The 21,015-nt window shown below is 37.2% G+C and overlaps 2 protein-coding genes, 1 long non-coding RNA gene and 1 pseudogene across 11 annotated transcripts; all 4 read left to right on the forward strand.

Annotated features, from left to right (window-relative positions):
- The first annotated feature begins 1,150 nt into the window (after positions 1-1,150).
- LOC107932442 (subtilisin-like protease SBT4.5) lies at positions 1,151-4,115 on the forward strand. The gene is given in 11 exon segments (XM_016864433.2): positions 1,151-1,246; positions 1,321-1,412; positions 1,521-1,612; positions 1,708-1,737; positions 1,740-1,953; positions 2,041-2,530; positions 2,612-2,706; positions 2,786-3,001; positions 3,086-3,196; positions 3,280-3,494; positions 3,565-4,115. Coding segments are annotated over 11 exon segments (2,202 nt in total).
- A 576-nt stretch (positions 4,116-4,691) lies between these two features.
- Positions 4,692-5,101, forward strand: LOC121203280 (uncharacterized). The gene is made up of 3 exons (XR_005917328.1): positions 4,692-4,785; positions 4,883-4,974; positions 5,062-5,101. It is a non-coding gene; the product is annotated as an uncharacterized lncRNA (long non-coding RNA).
- Positions 5,102-5,175: 74 nt separating this feature from the next.
- LOC107932443 (subtilisin-like protease SBT4.6) lies at positions 5,176-12,918 on the forward strand (annotated as a pseudogene).
- Positions 12,919-14,181: 1,263 nt separating this feature from the next.
- On the forward strand, positions 14,182-20,488 carry LOC107932485 (uncharacterized). 9 transcript variants are annotated; one of them, XR_005917329.1, is made up of 14 exons: positions 14,182-14,348; positions 14,902-15,000; positions 15,154-15,281; positions 15,373-15,526; positions 15,614-15,723; positions 15,948-16,031; positions 16,130-16,178; positions 16,315-16,406; positions 16,596-16,734; positions 17,036-17,118; positions 17,194-18,698; positions 19,095-19,208; positions 19,291-20,068; positions 20,147-20,488. XR_005917329.1 is itself a non-coding variant. In XM_041099318.1 (13 exons), exons 2-13 carry the CDS (start codon positions 14,908-14,910, stop codon positions 19,854-19,856), a joined length of 3,117 nt encoding a protein of 1,038 aa, XP_040955252.1. In that variant the 5' UTR covers positions 14,182-14,348; positions 14,902-14,907; the 3' UTR covers positions 19,857-20,117. The 9 variants fall into 9 exon arrangements, 1 of the variants encoding a protein (XP_040955252.1); XR_005917330.1 differs by having other exon boundaries at positions 19,291-20,034; XR_005917331.1 differs by having other exon boundaries at positions 19,098-19,208.
- Positions 20,489-21,015: the final 527 nt, after the last annotated feature.

Consider the following 21,015-nt stretch of genomic DNA (forward strand, 5'->3'; position numbering starts at 1 on the left):
TTATGCAAGTAAATCATAAAGGTGAGAGAGGCCATAGATACGAGTAAAAAGATGAAAAGGGAATGGAGCGACCCATATTCATCACACGGCAAAGGATGCTTACAACAACATTCGAAAGCTGCTCCCAAATGTATCCCTCGATACTTGGAATTTTACTTCTGACAATCTTCTGCGTGTCTTAAAGCTGGAATGCATGGTTAAAAACCCAAACAGTACTAAAACTACAGCAAAAGCCATGCTATCAGTTCCCATAGCAAAAATGAAACAAATCGGCCACCAACGCAGATGTATAAAACATAACTCAAACTTGGAAATTTTGAGTAGATTTTTTTATTTTTTTTCCCCTTGTTTATACAATGACCAACAGGTATCGCTCCATTTACAGTTTTTTCTTTTTAATTTATCAATTTATGAGTGTCTACACACGTGTGTCAATATAAAATTGCTAGTAATCAAGATTTACATCGGAGTTATTTCACAAATGCAATTGGTTTATTACATTCACTCTGGAAACGAATAAGATTGAATAGACTTGAAATTGGGATATATATTTACAATGATCTCTTACATTACAGGCTGAGGCCTCCGAGAAAATATGTACAATTGCTGGCCCTGGCTATGCTCTAACTAAATGAACAGAAAAGCATGTAGAAACCAGGCAATGCATTTTGTTCCAACATTGCAAAGCCAAATCTGCATTTGTTGTAAGCTCAATGAACATATGATCTACAATTTTTTTGTGCTGGAATCACTATACATGTTACGTTCCAACATATAACACACACCTTCAACGGGAATCACAAATGCTGCCTTCCACAGTAGCTGAACTATGACCCTGCAGAAATATAAACAATCCTTCACTATATTAAACCATTTTCTGGTTGCCAACAACTAAGAAACTAAAGCCTGAATACTGAACACCATAAATACTCAATAAAACAATATAATCCTAAAATGGTTATAAATCAAAATCATTTATGGTAAGAATAAAATTTGACAGATACATTCCAAAGTTCCAGTGGCTATGGAATAAAAAAATATTAAACACTCCGGCTAATGGGGATATCAGATTCAATCTTTTGAATCCATTATAAAATACCACTTATGATTTCTGTTTTATACATATTCTCAAACCAAGAGCAAAAAGAAAATGGCAAAGTCAAGTTTCTTGTTGCTTGTTGACATTTTTGTGATTCTCATGCTTTGTATAAGCCTTTGCCATGGTGCTGTAGACGATGATAGGAAGGTAAGTATTGTCTGTTTTTTATATCTTCGAAATGAATTTCTGCTTATTTAAATTTTAATAATGTGGCCATCCAGGTTTACATTGCATACTTGGGATCTGCTCCTGATAGAGACTACATTGCTACATCTCAACATTCCACTATGCTTCAAGCACTTTCTACACACAGGTAAGACCTGTAATCGGAAATGATCAAGATTGGTTCTTAGTATGTAGGTTCGATCCGGTTTTGGACCACCTGTATATTCCGAATCTGATTTTTTTTTATTCTCTTTAGCTCTATGGAAAATTACTTAATCAGGAGTTATAAAAGGAGCTTCAATGGATTTGCTGCTAAGTTAACTAATGAAGAGGCAAAGAAACTTGCAAGTAAGTTATATAAGAAGGCCTGTCTTTTTTATTTATTTATACAACTCAATGGCATTGTCTTAATGATATGTTTTCACCATTGCTATGTTATGTAGACTTTAAAGAAGTGGTTTCTGTTTTTCCAAGTAAATTTACCACCTTCATACAACAAGATCATGGGATTTCTTGGGACTCAACCAAACTACTAAACATAATGCTACTGCCGAGAGCAATGTCATTGTTGGTGTCATTGATAGCGGAATCTGGCCCGAGTCTGATAGCTTTAGTGATGAAGGCTTCGGTCCACCACCTAAAAAGTGGAAGGGAGCTTGTAAGGGTGGCCAAAACTTCACTTGTAACAAGTAAATTTACGATCGGACCGACTGTTATTCAAATCCCTGAATCAATGTTTGTTGTTTACTAATGATATTTTAGTACTTATATTACAGGAAGCTTATTGGAGCTCGAGTTTACACCACAGATTCTGCCAGGGACATGGATGGTCATGGATCTCATACAGCTTCCACAGCAGCAGGGAACAATGTAAGGAATGCTAGTTTCTACGGACTTGCTGAAGGCATTGCAAGAGGAGGGGTTCCATCAGCAAGGATTGCTGCATATAAAGTATGCGATGATACAGGGTGTACTTCAGAAGATATAATGGCAGCTTTTGATGATGCCATTGCCGATGGAAATGATCTTTTATCAGTTTCATTAGGACCAGAAAGTTCGTCTGAGTTTTACCTGGACCCAATAGCCATTGGTGCTTTCCATGCAGCCGAGAAAGGTGTACTTGTTGTACAATCTGCAGGCAATAGTGGTCTAGCAGGGTTCCAATCGGTGGCAAGTGTAGCACCGTGGATACTTAGCGTTGCTGCAAGCACAACAGATCGCCATTTTGTCAACAAGGTTGTTCTTGGGAATGGGAAGACACTAACTGTAAGAACTATATCGCTCTTGAATTGCTCTGACTCTTGTAGTTTATTTACTTGATAGTAATAGTTTCCTCTTTGCAAGCAGGGGCTTTCAATAAACTCTTTTAGTCTTAATAGAACAAAGGTTCCATTGGTTTATGGGCTGCAAGCATCATCTGATTGCGATGAGTTCAGTGCTCGGTTAGTTCCATTGGCAGGCTGCATTCTGATTGATTCAGATTTAAGCCGCATGTTTGATTCATTGTTGGTCCTTTTTCAGGTTGTGTCTCCCTAATTGCCTGAATAAAACTTTGGTAAAGAACAAGATCATTCTATGCGATGACATGCAGGGTGTAGACGAAGCTTACAATGCTGGTGCATTGGGATTAATTACGAAATATAGATCTGACGATGTTTCATTTGTTGTCCCATTGCCTGCTATAACTTTAAGCTCCAAGGACTATGATTCCGTCACATCCTACCTGAATTCCACCAAGTATGTACATATCGATGGTTCGGGTCATTATTTTGTCGTATGTTAGGTAAAATAAAACTAATGCCTTTGCTCATTGTGTCACAGACAGCCTAAAGCAAAAATATTAAGAAGTGAAACAATTACAGATAAATTTGCTCCTATAGTTGCTTCATTCTCTTCAAGGGGTCCTAATTTCATTATACCAGACATTCTGAAGGCATGCATTTCTCCCATAACTCGGATTTTATCGTTATTTTGCTTTTTTACGGTAAACTAAATAGTTCTGTAAATGCATTGCGGCCCGATATAAGTGCACCAGGAGTGGATATATTGGCTGCATATTCACCAGTTGCTTCACCATCGATAACTGCAACAGATACAAGGCGAGTTAAATACAACATAATATCAGGAACCTCAATGTCTTGTCCTCACGTTGCTGGTGTAGCCGCATACGTTAAGACATTTCACCCTCATTGGTCTCCCTCAACCATTAAATCTGCTCTTATGACTACTGGTAATCATTCATTGCCATTATTGTAACATATGTCATGTTTTTCATCTTACATTTGTTTTCTTTTGCCTAGCTTTTCCGATGGATGCACCGAGGAATCAAGGTGCCGAATTTGCTTATGGATCAGGACATATCAACCCTGTAAAAGCCATTGATCCTGGACTTGTATACAATACCATAAAAGGTGACAACATAAGATTCTTATGCAGTATTGGATATGATAAAGGTTCCATAAAAAATATAGCAGGAAACAACACCTCTTGTCCTAAAAACAATACTAAAATGCTGCCAAGAGATTTCAATTATCCTACACTCACTGCTTTAGTACCAGCAAGCAAGCCATTCAAAGTCACTTTCCATAGAACAGTAACAAATGTTGGTGTAGCAAGATCTACTTACAATGCAACAATCGCTACCCTGTTGGAACTCGAAATCAAAGTGGTTCCTCAAGTCTTGTCTTTCAAGTCTCTAACAGAGAAGAAGTCTTACAAAGTTACTGTTTCAGGAAAAGCTTTGGGTGAACAATCAATGGTGTCTGCAACATTGATATGGTCAGATGGTACACATAATGTTAGAAGTTCGATCGTTATTCACACATATGAAGGTGTCCGTGGGACTGTTTGAGTCACTAGATTGAGTCTGCATTCTGTTTTTATTTGTTCAGTCAATTTCTTGCAATCTATTAATAAAATATTAGTTACATTTTTCCATGACAAACTTTCCCAATACATGATTTTTGCAACACCCCAGATTTTTCAGTGGAGTAAATCAGAAGAAAAATGAAGTTATAAATTGATTCCTTTGTCGTTTAAGTTACAAACATAATCAGTTCAGCTGCAAAAATATACAACAAATACAGCAGAGAGAATGGTGTTATTAGATAGTGAACAATATATCTTGAAATTGTCATAAATCACAATCATATATGGTATGAGTAAAATTGCCAGATATGTTCCAATTCACTATAAATACCAGTTATAATTTCTGTTTTATGCATACTATCAAACAAAGAGAAAAAAAAATGACAAAATCAAGTTTCTTGGTGTTTCTTGACATTTTTTTTATTATCACAGTTTGTGTAATCCTTCGCTTTGGTGCTATACATGAAGATAGAAAGACAACTATTTTTAACAATGTTTATATGGAACTGGTTCATGAATTATAATAATGTGCGATGATGACCATCATCATATATGATGCAGGTTTACATTGCATACTTGGGACCACTTCCTGATGGAGACTACATCGCTTCATCTCACCATTCCAATATGCTTCAAGCACTTTCTAAACACAGGTAGGAAGCCATTTTTTTAGAGGATGTCCTTTGATGCCTAAGCCAAAGTGTTGGTCCATCAGTATGATGATCGATCCTTATTTTTTCTTCTCTGCAGCTCTGTGGAAAATTACTTAATCCGAAGTTACAAAAGGAGCTTCAATGGATTTGCAGCTAAGCTAACTAATGAAGAGGCAAAGAAACTTTCAAGTAAGTGGTAGAAGAAGAGCTGTGTTTTCTTTTTAACACAATGGCATTGCCTTAATGATATGTTTTCACCAATGCCATTATATGCAGGCTTTAAAGGAGTGGTTTCGGTTTTTCCAAGTAAAGTTAACCACCTTCATACAACAAGTTCATGGGATTTCTTGGGACTCAATCAAACTGTTAAACATAATGCCACGGAGAGCAATGTCATTGTCAGTGTCATTGATACCGGAATCTGGCCCGAGTCGGACAGCTACAGCAACGAAGGTTTCGGTCCACCACCCAAAAGTGGAAGGGAGCTTGTAAGGTTGGCCAAAGCTGTTAGGTATGGGTCCCACTATGTGGGAAACCCATATTTTCTGCCACAATGTTTTGCCTTTCTTTTTTGATTTTGTCAAAAGCCAATTTTTTGGCCTTTTAACGTGGGAGTGGGCAGCATTCTTAATTGAGAGCAAAATTCTCAATTACATCCAGAGAGAAACAGAGAGTGAGATTGAAGTAGAAAAATCAGTTTTTCAAGCTTGGTGCAGCAGTGATCAACTCTTCGATCGAAGGTCCATCCGTGGTTCGATTGAGCTGATTTTTGGACAGCAGCTAGGCGATAAGGTGTTCTTGACTTTGTACGGTCGGATTTTTCATTTGAGTCTTGTAGAATCGAAAATACCCATTTTTCAGCAGCTGCGTTTTTGGTGATATTCTCTCATTTTTCTCTCTTTTGCTAAAGATTACATATTGTTAGCCTTGTCGGAGTTGAATGCTTGTTGTAGGCTTGATATTGTGATCTTGTAGTCGAACATTTGATGATAGTAGAGCTCTTTATCGGACTCTAAAGTCCCGTGGTTTTTACCCTTGATTTAGAGGGGTTTTCCACGTAAAAATACCGGTGTCTCTATTTATTTTTGTTGTGGTTGCATTAGTTGATTTGTGGTTGATTAAGGTTGCTAGAGAACATATCTTGTGCTATTGTGCTTGCCATAATTTTTGACAGGAGTTATAAGGAGAGAAAGAACACCGGTTGTGCTTTCGTTTTGTTTCGGTTGTTCGGTTTCTTCCCAACAAACTGGTACCAGAGCTTGGTTATTGTGTCAGGTAATTATGAAAATTAATACGAGCAAGATGATTATGTTGAATGGCACAAACTATCAACTTTAGCGGAATAAAATGAAGGACTTGTTGTTTGTGAAGGCTTTGCATCTTCCGGTCTTTACTACTCAAAAACCCGATTCGAAAAGTGATGAAGAATGGAATTTGAGCATCAACAAGTGTGTGGCTTTATTCGGCAATTTGTTGAAGAAAATGTTTACAACCACATTGATCAAGAGACACATGCTCGAACATTGTGGGAGAAGCTTGAAAGCTTGTATGCTTCGAGGTCGGGCAATAACAAGTTATTTTTGCTGAAGAAAATGATGGCGCTGAAATATAAAGAAGGAATGTCTATAGCTGACCATGTTAGTGAATTTCAGAGTGTGATGAATCAGTTGCTTGGTATGGGTGTCAAATTTGATGACGAGATTTTAGGACTTTAGTTGCTTGCTACTCTACCAGACTCTTGGGAGACCTTTCGAGTCTCACTCATTAATTCTGCCCCACAGGGTATTATTACTTTGGATTTGGCTAAGAGTGGTGTGTTGAATGAAGAGGTTAGAAGAAGATCTCAGGGTTCTACATCACAGTCCGAGGTGTTGGTTATCGAGAACAGGGGGAGAAACAGAGACAAAGATGGAAAGGGTAGAGATAAAAGCCGAAGCAAGTCAAGATCGAGATACAAGAATCTTGAGTGCCATCATTTTGGTAAGAAAGGTCATATCAAGAAATATTGCTTCAAGTGGAAGAAAGAGAACAAATGTGGTGGTGATAAACACGATCAGAATGACGATGAAAAATCCGAGCGTGTTGCTACTGTTACTCGTGAAGATCTGTTAGTTATTTGTGATGAGAATTTGGTCAACCTAGCATGCGACGAGACTAGTTGGGTGATTGATACTGGTGCATCACTTCATGTCACGTCGAGGAAAGAATTCTTCACATCTTATACTCCTGGTGATTTTGGGGTATTGAAGATGGGTAATGATGGTTTGGTTTCGGTTATTGGTATGGGAGATGTTAGCTTGGTAAGTAACAATGGAACAAAGTTAACTCTCAATGATGTCAGACATGCACCGGATGTCCGTTTGAATTTGATTTCTGCTGGAAAACTTGATGATGAGGGATTCTGTAACACCTTCAGTGAAGGGCAGTGGAAGCTGACTAAAGGCTCATTGGTTGTGGCTCGAGGAAAGAAGAGCTCAAATTTGTACTTGATGCAAGCTTTGACTTCTCGAGAGACGGTGAATGTGACACTGAATGACAACTCAATTGAGTTGTGGCATAAACGACTCAGTCACATGAGTGAGAAGGGGCTTAGCTGTTTAGTGAAGAAGAATCAACTTTCGGGTTTAAAGAATGCTACACTGAAGAATTGTGCTCATTGTCTAGCAGGAAAGCAGAAAAGAGTTTCATTTAAAAGCCATCCTCCTTATAGAAAATCAGAGTTGCTAGAGTTGGTCCATTCAGATGTTTGTGGTCCGATAAAAGTAAGATCACATGGTGGTGCACTTTACTTTGTGACTTTCATTGATGATTGTTCAAGAAAGCTATGGGTTTACACTTTGAAGTCTAAAAATCAAGTCTTTGAGGTGTTTAAACAGTTTCAAGCATCAGTTGAAAGGGAAACTGGGAAGAAGTTGAAGTGCATTCGTACTGATAATGGTGGCGAGTACACAGGGTCGTTTCATGAGTATTGTCTGCGACAGGGAATCAGACATCAGAGAACACCACCAAAGACTCCACAGTTAAATGGGTTAGCTGAAAGAATGAACCGAACATTGATTGAGAGAGTCATATGTTTGTTGTCAGATGCAAAGTTACCAAGATCATTTTGGGTTGAAGCTTTGAATACAGTGACACATGTGATAAATCTGTCTCCTAGTGTTCCTTTGAAAGGTGATGTGCCAGATAGAGTTTGGTTTGGTAAAGACGTGTCATATGATCACCTACGTGTGTTCGGTTGTAAAGCATTTGTTCATGTTCCAAAGGATGAAAGATCCAAGTTGGATGCCAAGGCTCGACAATGCATTTTTATTGGTTATGGTCTAGATGGTGAGTTTGGTTATAGACTCTATGATCCAGTTCAGAAGAAACTCGTGAGAAGCAGAGATGTTGTCTTCATTGAGGATCAGACCATTGATGACATTGATAAGACGGAGAAAGTGGATTCACAAGGTAGTGGTGACTTGATCGATGTGAATCCGGTTCCCCTAGACTCTTCACCAGATCCTATCCAGGATGATGTGCATGGTGATGTTAGTGGTGACCATCAGACTATAGGTGACTTTGATACTCCCATGGATGATGTTGTGAATGATCAACAACAAGCACCTATAGCTCCACCAGCAGTTCCACTTCGAAGGTCTTCCAGAGATCGACGATCTTCTGTCAGGTATTCTCCTGATGAATATGTTCTTTTGACTGACGGGGGAGAACCTGAATGTTATGAAGAGGCTATGGAGAGTGAATGCAAAGATCAGTGGGTTGAAGCGATGAAAAACAAACTTCAATCCTTGCATGAGAACCATACTTTTGAATTGGTGAAACTGCCTAAGGGCAAAAGAGCTTTGAATAATCGGTGGGTTTACAGGTTGAAGCAAGAAGAAAAGTCTTCATCTCCACGATACAAAGCTAGATTGGTCGTCAAGGGTTATACTCATAAAAAAGGGGTTGATTTTGAAGAAATATTTTCTCCAGTTGTGAAGATGTCCTCTATCAGAACTATACTGAGTTTGGTAGCTTGTTATGACCTAGAGGTTGAACAAATGGATGTGAAAACTGCTTTTCTTCATGGTGACTTGGAAGAAGAGCTTTACATGGAGCAGCCAGAGGGTTTTTTTGCACAAGGGAAAGAGGACTATGTGTGCAGATTGAAGAAGAGCTTGTATGGTTTGAAGCAAGCTCCAATGCAATGGTACAAGAAGTTTGAGTCTGTTATGGGGGAGCAAGGCTACAAGAAGACTACTTCTGATCATTGTGTGTTTGTTAAGAGATTCTCTGGTGATGATTTTATTATTCTTTTGCTCTATGTTTATGATATGCTTATTGTTGGTCAGAATGCTTCTAGAATTGAGAAGTTGAAACAAGAGTTGAGTAAATCCTTTGCAATGAAGGATTTGGGGCCAGCAAAGCAAATTCTTGGCATAAGACTGACACGTGATAGAAAGGCCAAGAAATTATGATTATCACAAGAGAGGTACATTGAGAAAGTACTTCAAACGTTTAGTATGGACAAAGCTAAAGCGGTGAATACTCCCTTTGCTATGCACTTTAGATTGAGTGTTAAGCATAGTCCTTCCACAGAAAAGGAGAAGGAAGAGATGCAGAAAATTCCTTACTCTTCAGCCGTGGGTAGTTTGATGTACGCAATGGTTTGCACGAGACCAGACTTGGCTTATGCCGTTGGTACAGTTAGTCGGTTTCTTTCTAATCCAGGCAGAGAGCATTGGAATGCAGTGAAATGGATTATGAGATATCTTCGTGGCACTTCCAACATGAAACTTTGTTTCGGCAATGAGAAACCTGTTCTTGTTGGGTATACAGATTCAGACATGGCCGGAGACATTGACTCGAGAAGATCTACTTCAGGTTACTTAATCACTTATGCAGGGGGAGCTGTGGCATGGCAATCGAGACTGCAAAACTGTGTTGCATTGTCCACCACCGAATCAGAGTTCATTGCAGCAACCGAAGCGTGTAAGGAGATGCTTTGGATGAAGAAGTTTGTGCATGAGCTTGGTTTTACTCAGGAGAAGTATGTCCTGTACTGTGATAGCCAGAGTGCTATTCATCTTGGTAAGAACTCAACTTTTCATGCTAGATCTAAGCATATTGATGTGAGGTACCATTGGATACGAGATGTTCTTGAAGCTAAGCTGTTAGAGCTTGAGAAGATACACACTAATGATAATGGTGCTGATATGTTGACGAAGGCCTTACCAAGAGGAAAGTTTGAAGCATGTTGTTTGACCTCCGGCATGGAGGCATTCCCCACATAGTTGGAAGGGGAGATTTGTTAGGTATGGGTCCCACTATGTGGGAAATCCATATTTTCTGCCACAATGTTTTGCCTTTCTTTTTTGATTTTGTCAAAAGCCAATTTTTTGGCCTTTTAACGTGGGAGTGGGCAGCATTCTTAATTGAGAGCAAAATTCTCAATTACATCCAGAGAGAAACAGAGAGTGAGATTGAAGTAGAAAAATCAGTTTTTCAAGCTTGGTGCAGCAGTGATCAACTCTTCGATTGAAGGTCCATCCGTGGTTCGATTGAGCTGATTTTTGGACAGCGGCTAGGCGATAAGGTGTTCTTGACTTTGTACGGTCGGATTTTTCATCTGAGTCTTGTAGAATCGAAAATACCCATTTTTCAGCAGCTGCGTTTTTGGTGATATTCTCTCATTTTTCTCTCTTTTGCTAAAGATTACATATTGTTAGCCTTGTCGGAGTTGAATGCTTGTTGTAGGCTTGATATTGTGATCTTGTAGTCGAACATTTGATGATAGTAGAGCTCTTTATCGGACTCTAAAGTCTCGTGGTTTTTACCCTTGATTTAGAGGGGTTTTCCACGTAAAAATACCGGTGTCTCTATTTATTTTTGTTGTGGTTGCATTAGTTGATTTGTGGTTGATTAAGGTTGCTAGAGAACATATCTTGTGCCATTGTGCTTGCCATAATTTTTGACAGGAGTTATAAGGAGAGAAAGAACACCGGTTGTGCTTTCGTTTTGTTTCGGTTGTTCGGTTTCTTCCCAACAAAAGCTTCACTTGTAACAAGTAAACATATTCCACTATTTCCAATCTCAGACCGCTATTCAAGTCCCTGATCCTCATAATGACTTGGTACTTATCTTTCAGGAAGCTTATCAGAGCTCGAGTTTACATCATAGATTCTGCCAGGGATACAGAGGGTCATGGATCACATACAGCATCCACAGCAGCCAGGAACAACGTAGTGAATGCTAGTTTCTACGGATTAGCTGAAGGAACCGCAAGAGAAGGGTTCCATCAGCAAGGTTGCTGCATATAAAGTATGCAATGGTATATGCTTTACTTCAGAGGACATCTTGGCAGCTTTTGATGATGCCATTGCTGATGAGTTGATCTTATAACAGTTCATTAGGATCATCTTTGTGTCTGAATTCTACAGTGTCCCTGTAGCCATCGGTGCTTTCCATGCAGCGGAGAATGGAATACTTGTCGTGCAATCTGCAGGCAATAGTGGTACATTAGGGAAACAAACGGTGTCAATTGTAGCACCATGGATACTTACTGTTGCTGCAAGAACAATTGATCGCCTTTTCATCGACAAGGTTGTTCTTGGGGATGGAACGACTCTAACCATAAGAACCGAGCCAATACTCACACTTGAATTAGAATAATATAGTTTTTGTACATGATAGTAATGGTTTCCTCTATGCAATCAGGGATTTTCAGTTAACTTTTTCAGTCTTAACCGAACAAAGGTTCCATTGGTTTATGGGCTACAAGCAAAATCTTATTGCCACAAGAGCATTGCTCGGTTAGTGCCATTGACATTGATTTACAAAAGATTTAGACATAAGCAAAATGTTTTGATACTTTAGTGTTTTTCAGGGTGTGCGACCCTGGCTGCCTGGATACAAGTTCGGTAAAGAACAAGATTGTTCTATGCGACAAAGAAGCTTATAATGCCGGTGCATTAGGATCTATTACACCAATTCCATGGACAAATATTTCATTTGTAGTCCCATTGTCTGCTTTCAGCTTTAGTTATTCACAAATATGATTCTGTCAAGTCCTACATGAATTCCACCGTGTAGACATCCAAAACCAATTTTTTAGATCTTATTCGGCAAACCGAAACTGATGCTTTTCTCTTTGTGTCACAGAGAACCTAAAGCAGAAATATTAAGAAGTGAAACAATTAAAGATTCTTCAGCTCCTATAGTTGCTTCATGCTCTTCAAAGGGACCTAATTATATTGTAGCAGATATATTAAAGAAATGCGGCCCGATAGAAATGCACCCAGTGGTGACATCTTGGCTGCATATTCACCGGTCGCTTCACATTCTACAACTACAACAAATAGAAGACGAGTTAAATACAATATAATATCAGGAACCTCCATGTCTTGTCCTCATGTTACCGGTGTGGTCGCATATGTTAAAACATTTCAACCTCATTGGTCTCCCTCGGCCATTGGATCTGCTCTTTTGACTACTGGTAACCTTTCATTGCCGTTATCATAACATACGTTTTTTTATTGATCTTACCATTGTTTTCTTTTACCTGTTCGAATAATCCTGATGGTCAATTTGCTTATGGATCTGGACATGTCAACCCTGTAAAAGCCATCGACCACGGACTTGTATACGACACCGTAAAGGGTGACAACATAAGATTCTTATGTAGCATTGGATATGTTGAAGGTACCATCAGAATAGTAACAGGACATAACAGCTCGTGTCCTGAAAAAACGTTGCCAAGAGATTACACCTATCCTACATTAACAGCTGCAATACCAGTAGGTGGTATATTTAGAGTCAATTTCTATTAAACAGTGACAAATGTTGGTGTAGCAATATCTACTTAAATTGCAACACATCTCTTACAACTCCAAGCTTGAAATCAAAGTGGTTTCTCAAGTTCTGTCTTTGAAGTCTTTAATGGAGAAGAAGCCTTACAATGTTACTGTTACAGGAAAGACTTTGAAACCTTTTTTAATGGTGTGTGCATCATTTTTATGGTCAGGTGACAATCATAATGTTTGAAGTTCGATTGTCATCCATACATATCAAAAGCTCTTTCCTAAGGATGTCTGAATCCCATGATTGAACTGAAAACTGATGTTGTTTTGCTTCTGGTTTATGTTATAGTTGTAATACTCAATTTATTGCAACCTACTAATATTATTGTTTACATTTTGTATTCCTAAAATTTATTCTGTAATGGTTAACAGAATGATATTTTTAGGTTCAAAAGTAAAATTTTTGAAGCACGTGAATCACATTGGAAGTTCAGATAACTTTCAGGGGCTATTCGTGCCATTATTCCTAAATTTAGTTCTGCTTGTCTATTGCATTTTCTCGATATTCTTTTTACAAATCACAATTCTATCGATTCACACACTTAATATTATTTTGCTAAATTTAAGATTATTATAATATTTTTTTTAAATTGAATTGGTTCCAAGTAATTATTATTATTTTAAAATGTCACACACACAAAATTAGCTATGTTAATAATTAGACTTAAATTTTCGAAATCTAAAAATTAGAGAGACTAAATTTTTAAAAATATAAATATAAATACTAAATTACAAATTTATCGGGAGCTATGACATATTTAACCAAAAAATAATAATAGAAAGGTTATATTTGTCACGAGTCCTTGTACTTTCAAAATTTTTAGATTTAATAGTTAGTTAAATCATTACTTTTTTTCATCCAAATTTACTTGATATCACAATTATATATAGATATGCATAAGAAAAAGGCTTGGAATGACTGATCATAACTATAAACTCCACAATGGCAGGCATAAGCCTAACCCTATTTTGAAGGTTTCGATCAAAATTTTCGAATAGTTCAATGATTTAAATAAAAAATTTTAGATAATTTAATGATTATTTTATAATTTTATGAAATTAAGTAATCAAAACGTAAACTTATTTATAATTTAATAATTTCAAATATAATTTACTACTTTTATTGAAATGAGTGTCCTGTACATAGCAATAAATATATATATAATAAATAAATCTATTAAAAAATTATATAAAAATCAATTAAACGTTTAGCTGAAATGGTGAAATTAAATATTCAAAATGTATTGTGTGACAAATTCAAATATTATCATATTGAGTTTTTATGTATTATATAAAAATACAATAATGTTCTAGTAAAAATATAGTTGACTTTGTATATAAAATGGTATATTAATAATTTTTTAATTAAATTTGTAGGAGACATGATCTTAGAAGTTAAATATAAATATACTAGAAATTTTATAAATTGATAAATAATTAAATATATAATTTGAAACTATCTAATAATCACATATAAAATATATAACAGATTAAAATTGAAAAAAAAATCTTTATCCCATGCAATAAATAATAAAAATAAAAAGGCAGCAGCAAAAAAGCCAAACAAGAGAAAAAGACCAAAGAAGCCTCTCTTGTGTTCGATTCTCTACATTTGCTTTGTGGTTTTGGTGTTGCTGTTGGTTGTTGTTTCTCTTTTTATCGCACAATCTCATCTGCATAGATTCTTCTTCTTATCGATCCCCCCCCCCATCCTCCACGCTTACTGTAAGTCCTCTCCTTCCCAAACCCTAATTTTCATTTCCTGCATTTCCCACTTTTTCTATTTAATTTCTGTTTTCATTTTATCCTATCTGAATTACCAAGTCTTAACTCATCCGGTGTCTTTCTGTTCTTTTTTGTTGCTTTACTTTCTCGATTTATTATATTGCATGTAAGTAATTATCGATTAGGAATTCGATTGTTTTAGCTTCTTTCTTTATTGGGTGACTCTGGCTTGTTGGTTTGCTAAGTATTCCATCTTTATTTTGATGACCACTGTATTTTTTTCCTGGAAATTGGGGGGGGGGTTATATAGTTAATGTAAGGAATCAGATTTTAGGGTTCGATTTTGTGATTTATCTAAAAGGAAGTGTTCCATTTGGTTGTGGTATATTATTATTGTTATTTATCTAAATGAAGCGTCCATTTAGGCTGCGAATTGTTAAAAAAAAAATCTTTTTTGTAATGATAAATCGAGAAATCACTGACTTTGCTTGTAGAGTATATCATTAGTACTTTTTTTTCTTTATCTGATTATTTATTTGCTTTGGGGTTTCAGGCAATCATGAGTGACGAGGGAGAAAAGACCTGCCCCCTTTGCGCTGAGGAGATGGATTTGACTGATCAGCAACTCAAGCCTTGCAAATGTGGTTATGAGGTTTCAAGCAAATTCACTTTTTATTCTCTCTTTTATGAAAATGATGTGAAACGAGATAATAAGCATGACAGAGAGAGGGAAAAAAGAGGAGACTTAATGTGTGCAATAGCTCTTATCATGTCTTGTTTCTTTTCTATCTGTACTTTGTGGCAGATCTGTGTTTGGTGTTGGCATCACATAATGGATATGGCTGAGAAGGATAACACAGAGGGGAGGTGTCCAGCATGTCGTAGCGTTTACGATAAAGACAAGATTGTTGGCATGGCTGCAAATTGTGAGAGGTTCTCAAGCTCCCCTCTTTTTATTCTCATTAAAGATGTTGCACTAGTTAACTGCCATTGTCTCACGTGTAAAGTTTTCCCTCTTAAGCAGGTTGGTTGTTGGAAATAATTCAGAGAGAAAAATGAAGTCACAAAAGCCAAAGGCTAAATCATCTGAAGGAAGGAAGCAACTGAGCAGTGTGCGAGTTATCCAAAGGAATCTTGTTTACATAGTCGGGTTGCCACTTGATCTGGCAGATGAAGATGTGCTCTCTCATTCTTTCCTCTTGCGCGTGTTCTCAAACTAGTTGTTCTACTTGTATCATGACCTAAACATGTACCTCTGTGTGCAGCTTCTCCAACAGCTAGAATATTTTGGCCAATATGGGAAAGTTCTTAAAGTGTCCATGTCTCGGACTGCAGCTGGTGTCATTCAGCAATTTCCAAACAATACATGTAGTGTGTAAGTGTAGATATCTCATGGATTTGGTTTTAAATCTGCCTAATATTAAGGCATTCTTCTTTCATGTGTTGGATCTTTAATAGAAGCATATTTTATCACGTGGTTTGGTTTCTTCAGAAAGGAAAATTTATCTTATTATTTTGAAGATTTGTTCTTTGTCTCCTTTGTGGTTCTGTTATTTAGAATTTTCTTTTCCAACTTACATATTTTACACTGGTGTACAGATATATTACTTACTCAAAAGAAGAGGAAGCAATTCGCTGTATCCAGTCTGTACATGGGTTTGTCTTGGAGGGTAGACCATTAAAGTATGAAAATAGTTTATGCAACTTTTAAATTTTGTTAGTGGTTGGATGCTTACTTGTTCTTGATTATCATCTCTAATACTTGGAACATTTAATTTTAGGGCATGCTTTGGTACCACAAAGTATTGTCATGCATGGCTGAGAAATATGGTATGTTTAGAAGCAGTTTTCAGTTATTTTGTTTTATAGGTTGAAGATTATTATTTCAACTAGGTTAGAATATACATCACATGTAATTGCGATTTTCTTTTCTTTTCCTTTTTTTTTGGGGGGGGGGGTGTTTCAGCCTTGCAACAATCCTGATTGTCTGTATTTGCACGAGATTGGTCCTCAAGAGGATAGTTTCACAAAAGATGAGATTATATCAGCATACACAAGGTATATTCATTTTGAGTTAGCTACTCAGTTATAGCTGCCATCTCTATTTCTTTTTTGTTTTATATTTGTTGAGTTTGATGATGTAGCTTTCTTTGTGAGATAAAGAAAATAAACTATTGTATGCTTTCTGACTCAAACAAATGCATGTTGTCTCTTGGATGATTAATGCACTTACTTAGTTGTTTAAAGGAATAGGGTTCAACAAATAACTGGTGCAACAAACAATATGCAACGGCGTGCTGGGAATACATTACCTCCACCAGTGGATGATTACTGCCCCAATAGTTCTGCTTCTGCAGCAAAATCTGTTTCTAAAAGTGCTCCAAACGTAAGTTCATGTTTTTTCAACTTCCAAATAAAAACAGCAAGTAATGCAAGTTAAATTATTGGATGTAAATTTAGGAAATAGTGAAATAGTTATCTGCTTGCAAGCAAACCTTTTTAACACTTATTATCTGTACACCTCCTAATGGTTAGATTCTTAATAGTTTGTTTTCTTCTTCGATCATTGCAAGAAGAATTTCTCAAACAATATGGTTTGTGGGTTGAGATGAAGATGGATTGTGTGCCATTTATGCATGGCTTTGTCTCCTGAATTTGACTTTGAGAGTGATTTTGTATATGTACAGAATACAACGGTGAGCATTTCTAGATGTTCTCCCCCAAATGGAAGCTCCGGTAGATCCATTGCGCTTCCTGCTGGAGCATCATGGTATGTCATTTAATTTGTTCACTTACACTTTGTTATGTTAGTGCTAGTGCTAAAAGTTCCAAATTGTTCTGCCAGGGGAATGCGGGCTTTAAACCAGCCACAATCGACCATTTTAGCTTGTTCCAATGGACCTTCTAAGCTGAAATCTGATATAGATAGCAACACAATACCATTTTCATCTGCAGGAACAAACACAAATCAGTCTTGTACATTACATGTTGATGCTAGAAAGAAGTCATCTGAGGAGATTCATTCTATGAGTATGAAGGGTAAACCTGATTTGTTAAAACCTTTACAACAGACTGCCGGTTTCGCAGTAGAGAAACCTCCATCACCTGATATAGTTTCTGCTTCTAAATCATTGAGCAGCCAGTTATCTTGCCCACCAGCATCCAGTTATAATGACCAGGTTGCTAATGTACCATCAACTGCTACTAACTCCGTCTTTGATCATGAACAATCATTAAGTTCACCTGTTGGGGAAGTAGGGAGTACTTCCACTGCTGATGGGAAGATACAGAGCTTGTGCTCTGATATGTCAACATTGACCTTAGACAAGAATCTATTGAATGGACATTCTGATTTAGTTAGACCTAGCAGTTCAGCTTCTGGTTATGGATCAAGCAACTCACCTAGTAGTCAGGGGTTACAACAACGTTGTACTGAGCTCTATTCAGAACATTTAAGTTCACCGGTTGCTGGTAGATCTATGACATCTCACAATGGGGTGTGTGTTTCACAAGAGCAGTCTGATTGGAGAACTCAAACTCAAGTAGTGGAAAATACAAGCTCCGAAGTAGAAGAAGATGTATTATCTTTTGATAATCAAAGAATCAAGGATCCAGAAGTAATTAGCCATTCGAGTTACTTGCCAAATTCAACAGTTTCGCTCCATTTATCAGATCATTCCAGGGCCCATTCCTTGCAACATAGTGAGACTTTTGGTGCTGTTAATATGAATGCTGATACTCCCCTTGTAGATAATAAAGTTCGTGACAATTTACATCCTCATGGATCTCGTATTTCTTCTTTGTCAAATGAATACCCTGAGAAGTACATAAGTAGTGGTATTAGTTCTGATATTACCTCTGGAGGTTTCCTTCCGCTTTTAAATGAAGAGCAAGGGAAGCAGATGGGGAAACCACTCGGTAATGCTGAGTGCAATACTGGCAAAGATACAGGAGAGAACAGCATAATTTCAAACATATTGTCACTAGATTTTGATACATGGGATGAATCCTTAACTTCACCACAGAACTTGGCTAAATTGCTTGGGGACACTGACAAGGAGTCCAATTCTCTCAAATTATCCAGTTCGTGGAAAGCACTGAATAACAATCAGTCCAGATTCTCATTTGCAAGACAGGAGGATTCCAAATACAATTCATTTGATGCTGACTCCTCATTTGGTGTTTTTGGGCAAATGCTACGGAACCATCCTTCTAGCCAAGATTTTGCAGAAAGCAGGGATCTCTATCCAAATAAGTTTGGGATTTCGAATGGTTTTTCTTCCAGTAACTTTAAGGATTCTGACAAATTTACCAGCAGTCCTTCAGTTTTCTCTTCTAATAAGCTTTCTGGTGAGTGTCTGGGAATTTCCTTGCTCCTACTATGTCCAACTATGCTATGAACTTGAATGAGCTTTGTTTGCAGTCTGAATGTTGAGTTGAGGGGTATATGTTGCTTATAGGTTGTATTCATGCAATAAGCATTCTCATAATTTGATCTTTAACATTATTATCATGGATAAAATAGCTATTATAATTAGATTTTTTATTTTGTATGCACTGTGCCATCATGGCCTAACCCATTTTTTTCCTTCTAACTTCTGATTATATGAAGCGACTTGTTTTGAATATGAAATCATTCTGTCTACAAGGGGCACTGTTTCATGTCTCATAATTTTCATTTTTAGATTTCTGTCTCAGTCTGGTTTTGATTTAGTTCTTACTTATGCCTTATTCGATGTCATGTAGCAGTTTCAAGAACTCAAATTTCAGCCCCACCTGGATTTTCTGTTCCTAGCAAGGCACCACCTCCTGGTTTTTCTTATCATGAGAGGGTAGACCCAGTCTTTGACACTGTATCTGGTGAGATCCCTTTTTTACTTATTGGTTCACATTGGCCGTTCCTAGACTACATATTAACTTCGTCTGCCTTTTTTTGTCAAAGAAAATCACTTGATGGACTCTTCATCCCTGTTAAGAAATTCTTATCAGGCTCGGACAAGTGTTGGCATTGGTGGCCCTGGAGACATAGAATTTATTGATCCAGCAATTTTGGCAGTTGGTAAGGGTAGACATCAAGGAGGCCTCAGTAATGCAGGCTTAGACATGAGACCAAATTTTCAACCACAGTTAAGTCCCCTTGATGATGAGGCCAGGCTTCAACGATTGATGCAGAGGTCTCTTTCTCGTCATCAAAACCTAAGATATGATATTGGAGATAACTTTTCTTCTCTTAATGACTCATATGGAATTACTTCAAGGCTGATGGATCAATCACAAGTGAACATGTCCCCATTTGCACAGTTGTCTCTCCAACAGTCAAGAAATTCACACATGTCAAATGGTCATTGGGATGGATGGAATGATATTCAAGGTGGAAGCAATCTTGGTGTGGCAGAGCTCCTTAGAAACGAGAGACTGGGATTTAACAAGTTCTATTCCGGTTATGAAGATTCAAAGTACAGGATGCCCAGTTCAGGTGATCTGTATAACAGGACATTTGGAATGTGATTGTTGTTGGAATCATGTTGTTACTCAAATTGCAGTCCTATGGTAACTGCTAAGAAGTAGAATGGTTTTGTGCGATTTTTGATAGCATGCTGGGGATGTAATGTTGATTTGTAGCCGATCTCGTTTGGCAGCCTTATGAAGGATCATTTGTCCATGATTTGGGCTAAAAAGCTAGCAGGTAAATGAGGAATCCCCCCGCCCCCCAATAACTGGTATGCACTTGCATCCCTTCCAAAGGTTATATATCCATCTTGGTGTTAATTGATAGTTGTTTTTGTGGAATATTGCAGGTGAAGTGAGAGCTTCTGCATAATTTTGATATAAGGATAATAGTAATAATAATATGAATTGATTATATTGCAGAGTGGTGTATATCATCACTCAACTGCCAGGTTGAACCTCCCCTGATGCTGAATGCTTTGATAGGAATTACTACCCTGTCAAGTAAAAATTGACATTGCTTATTCGGTGACAACTCAATAGATAAAGATATTTATTTAATTTATTAATAGGTTTCTTTGAAAGATTTCATGCGTGTATATGGATAATGATCCTTCCCATCACAGATTCCCTACTTCCATTTTAGGGATGCACATTGAGATTAATCTATGATAGAGGTGTAATTGAGTCTACTAGCTTTTCAAAGACTAGAATTTTGAGCTTAATTTCTATTCTAGATTTAAATCAAGCTAATGGAGGTTTTTTTTTATTTAATAGAAAATGAAGTAGATTTTACATTTATTCTTTGAGATGAGAGTTTTAAATTGAAGCATAAAAAGGTGGGCCAAATTGTATGGAAATGAGGGAAAGAAAAAAGGTTAATAAAGTTTGCAAAGAGTTTAGCATTAGAATGTCTTAATGGCGGCAGTATATATATGGAAAGGGAACTAAAGTTAGGGCGTATTGGGGCTTGATTTTATATGTTAGAGAGGAAGTATAATGCTTGATTATTATGTTTAAGCAAACCCCAGATTGCATGGGTTTAGCTGCCATTCTTTTTCTTGGAATTGTACGTATGTATCTGTAAAATGGTAAGTACAAGTCGAACTAAAATAAGAATGGCAAAGCATTCTCTCTCTATTATTGATTCCCTCCGCCATAAGAAGAAGCTACCTGGTTGTTGTTGAAAAGACCTTTTTGGTCTCCTTAAAAAGACATC

Source organism: Gossypium hirsutum, chromosome D08 (genome assembly GCF_007990345.1).
Source record: "Gossypium hirsutum isolate 1008001.06 chromosome D08, Gossypium_hirsutum_v2.1, whole genome shotgun sequence".
Lineage (NCBI taxonomy): Eukaryota > Viridiplantae > Streptophyta > Magnoliopsida > Malvales > Malvaceae > Gossypium > Gossypium hirsutum.

What these genes read in the sequence shown, in the direction of transcription:
- LOC107932485 (XM_041099318.1), top strand. Translation starts at nt 14,908, where the DNA reads ATGAGTGACGAGGGAGAAAAGACCTGCCCCCTTTGCGCTGAGGAGATG. An exon ending in TTGGAGGGTAGACCATTAAA is followed by an intron (nt 16,032 to 16,129) that starts GTATGAAAATAG and finishes ATTTAATTTTAG; the next exon opens with GGCATGCTTTGGTACCACAA. An exon ending in ATTATATCAGCATACACAAG is followed by an intron (nt 16,407 to 16,595) that starts GTATATTCATTT and finishes AGTTGTTTAAAG; the next exon opens with GAATAGGGTTCAACAAATAA.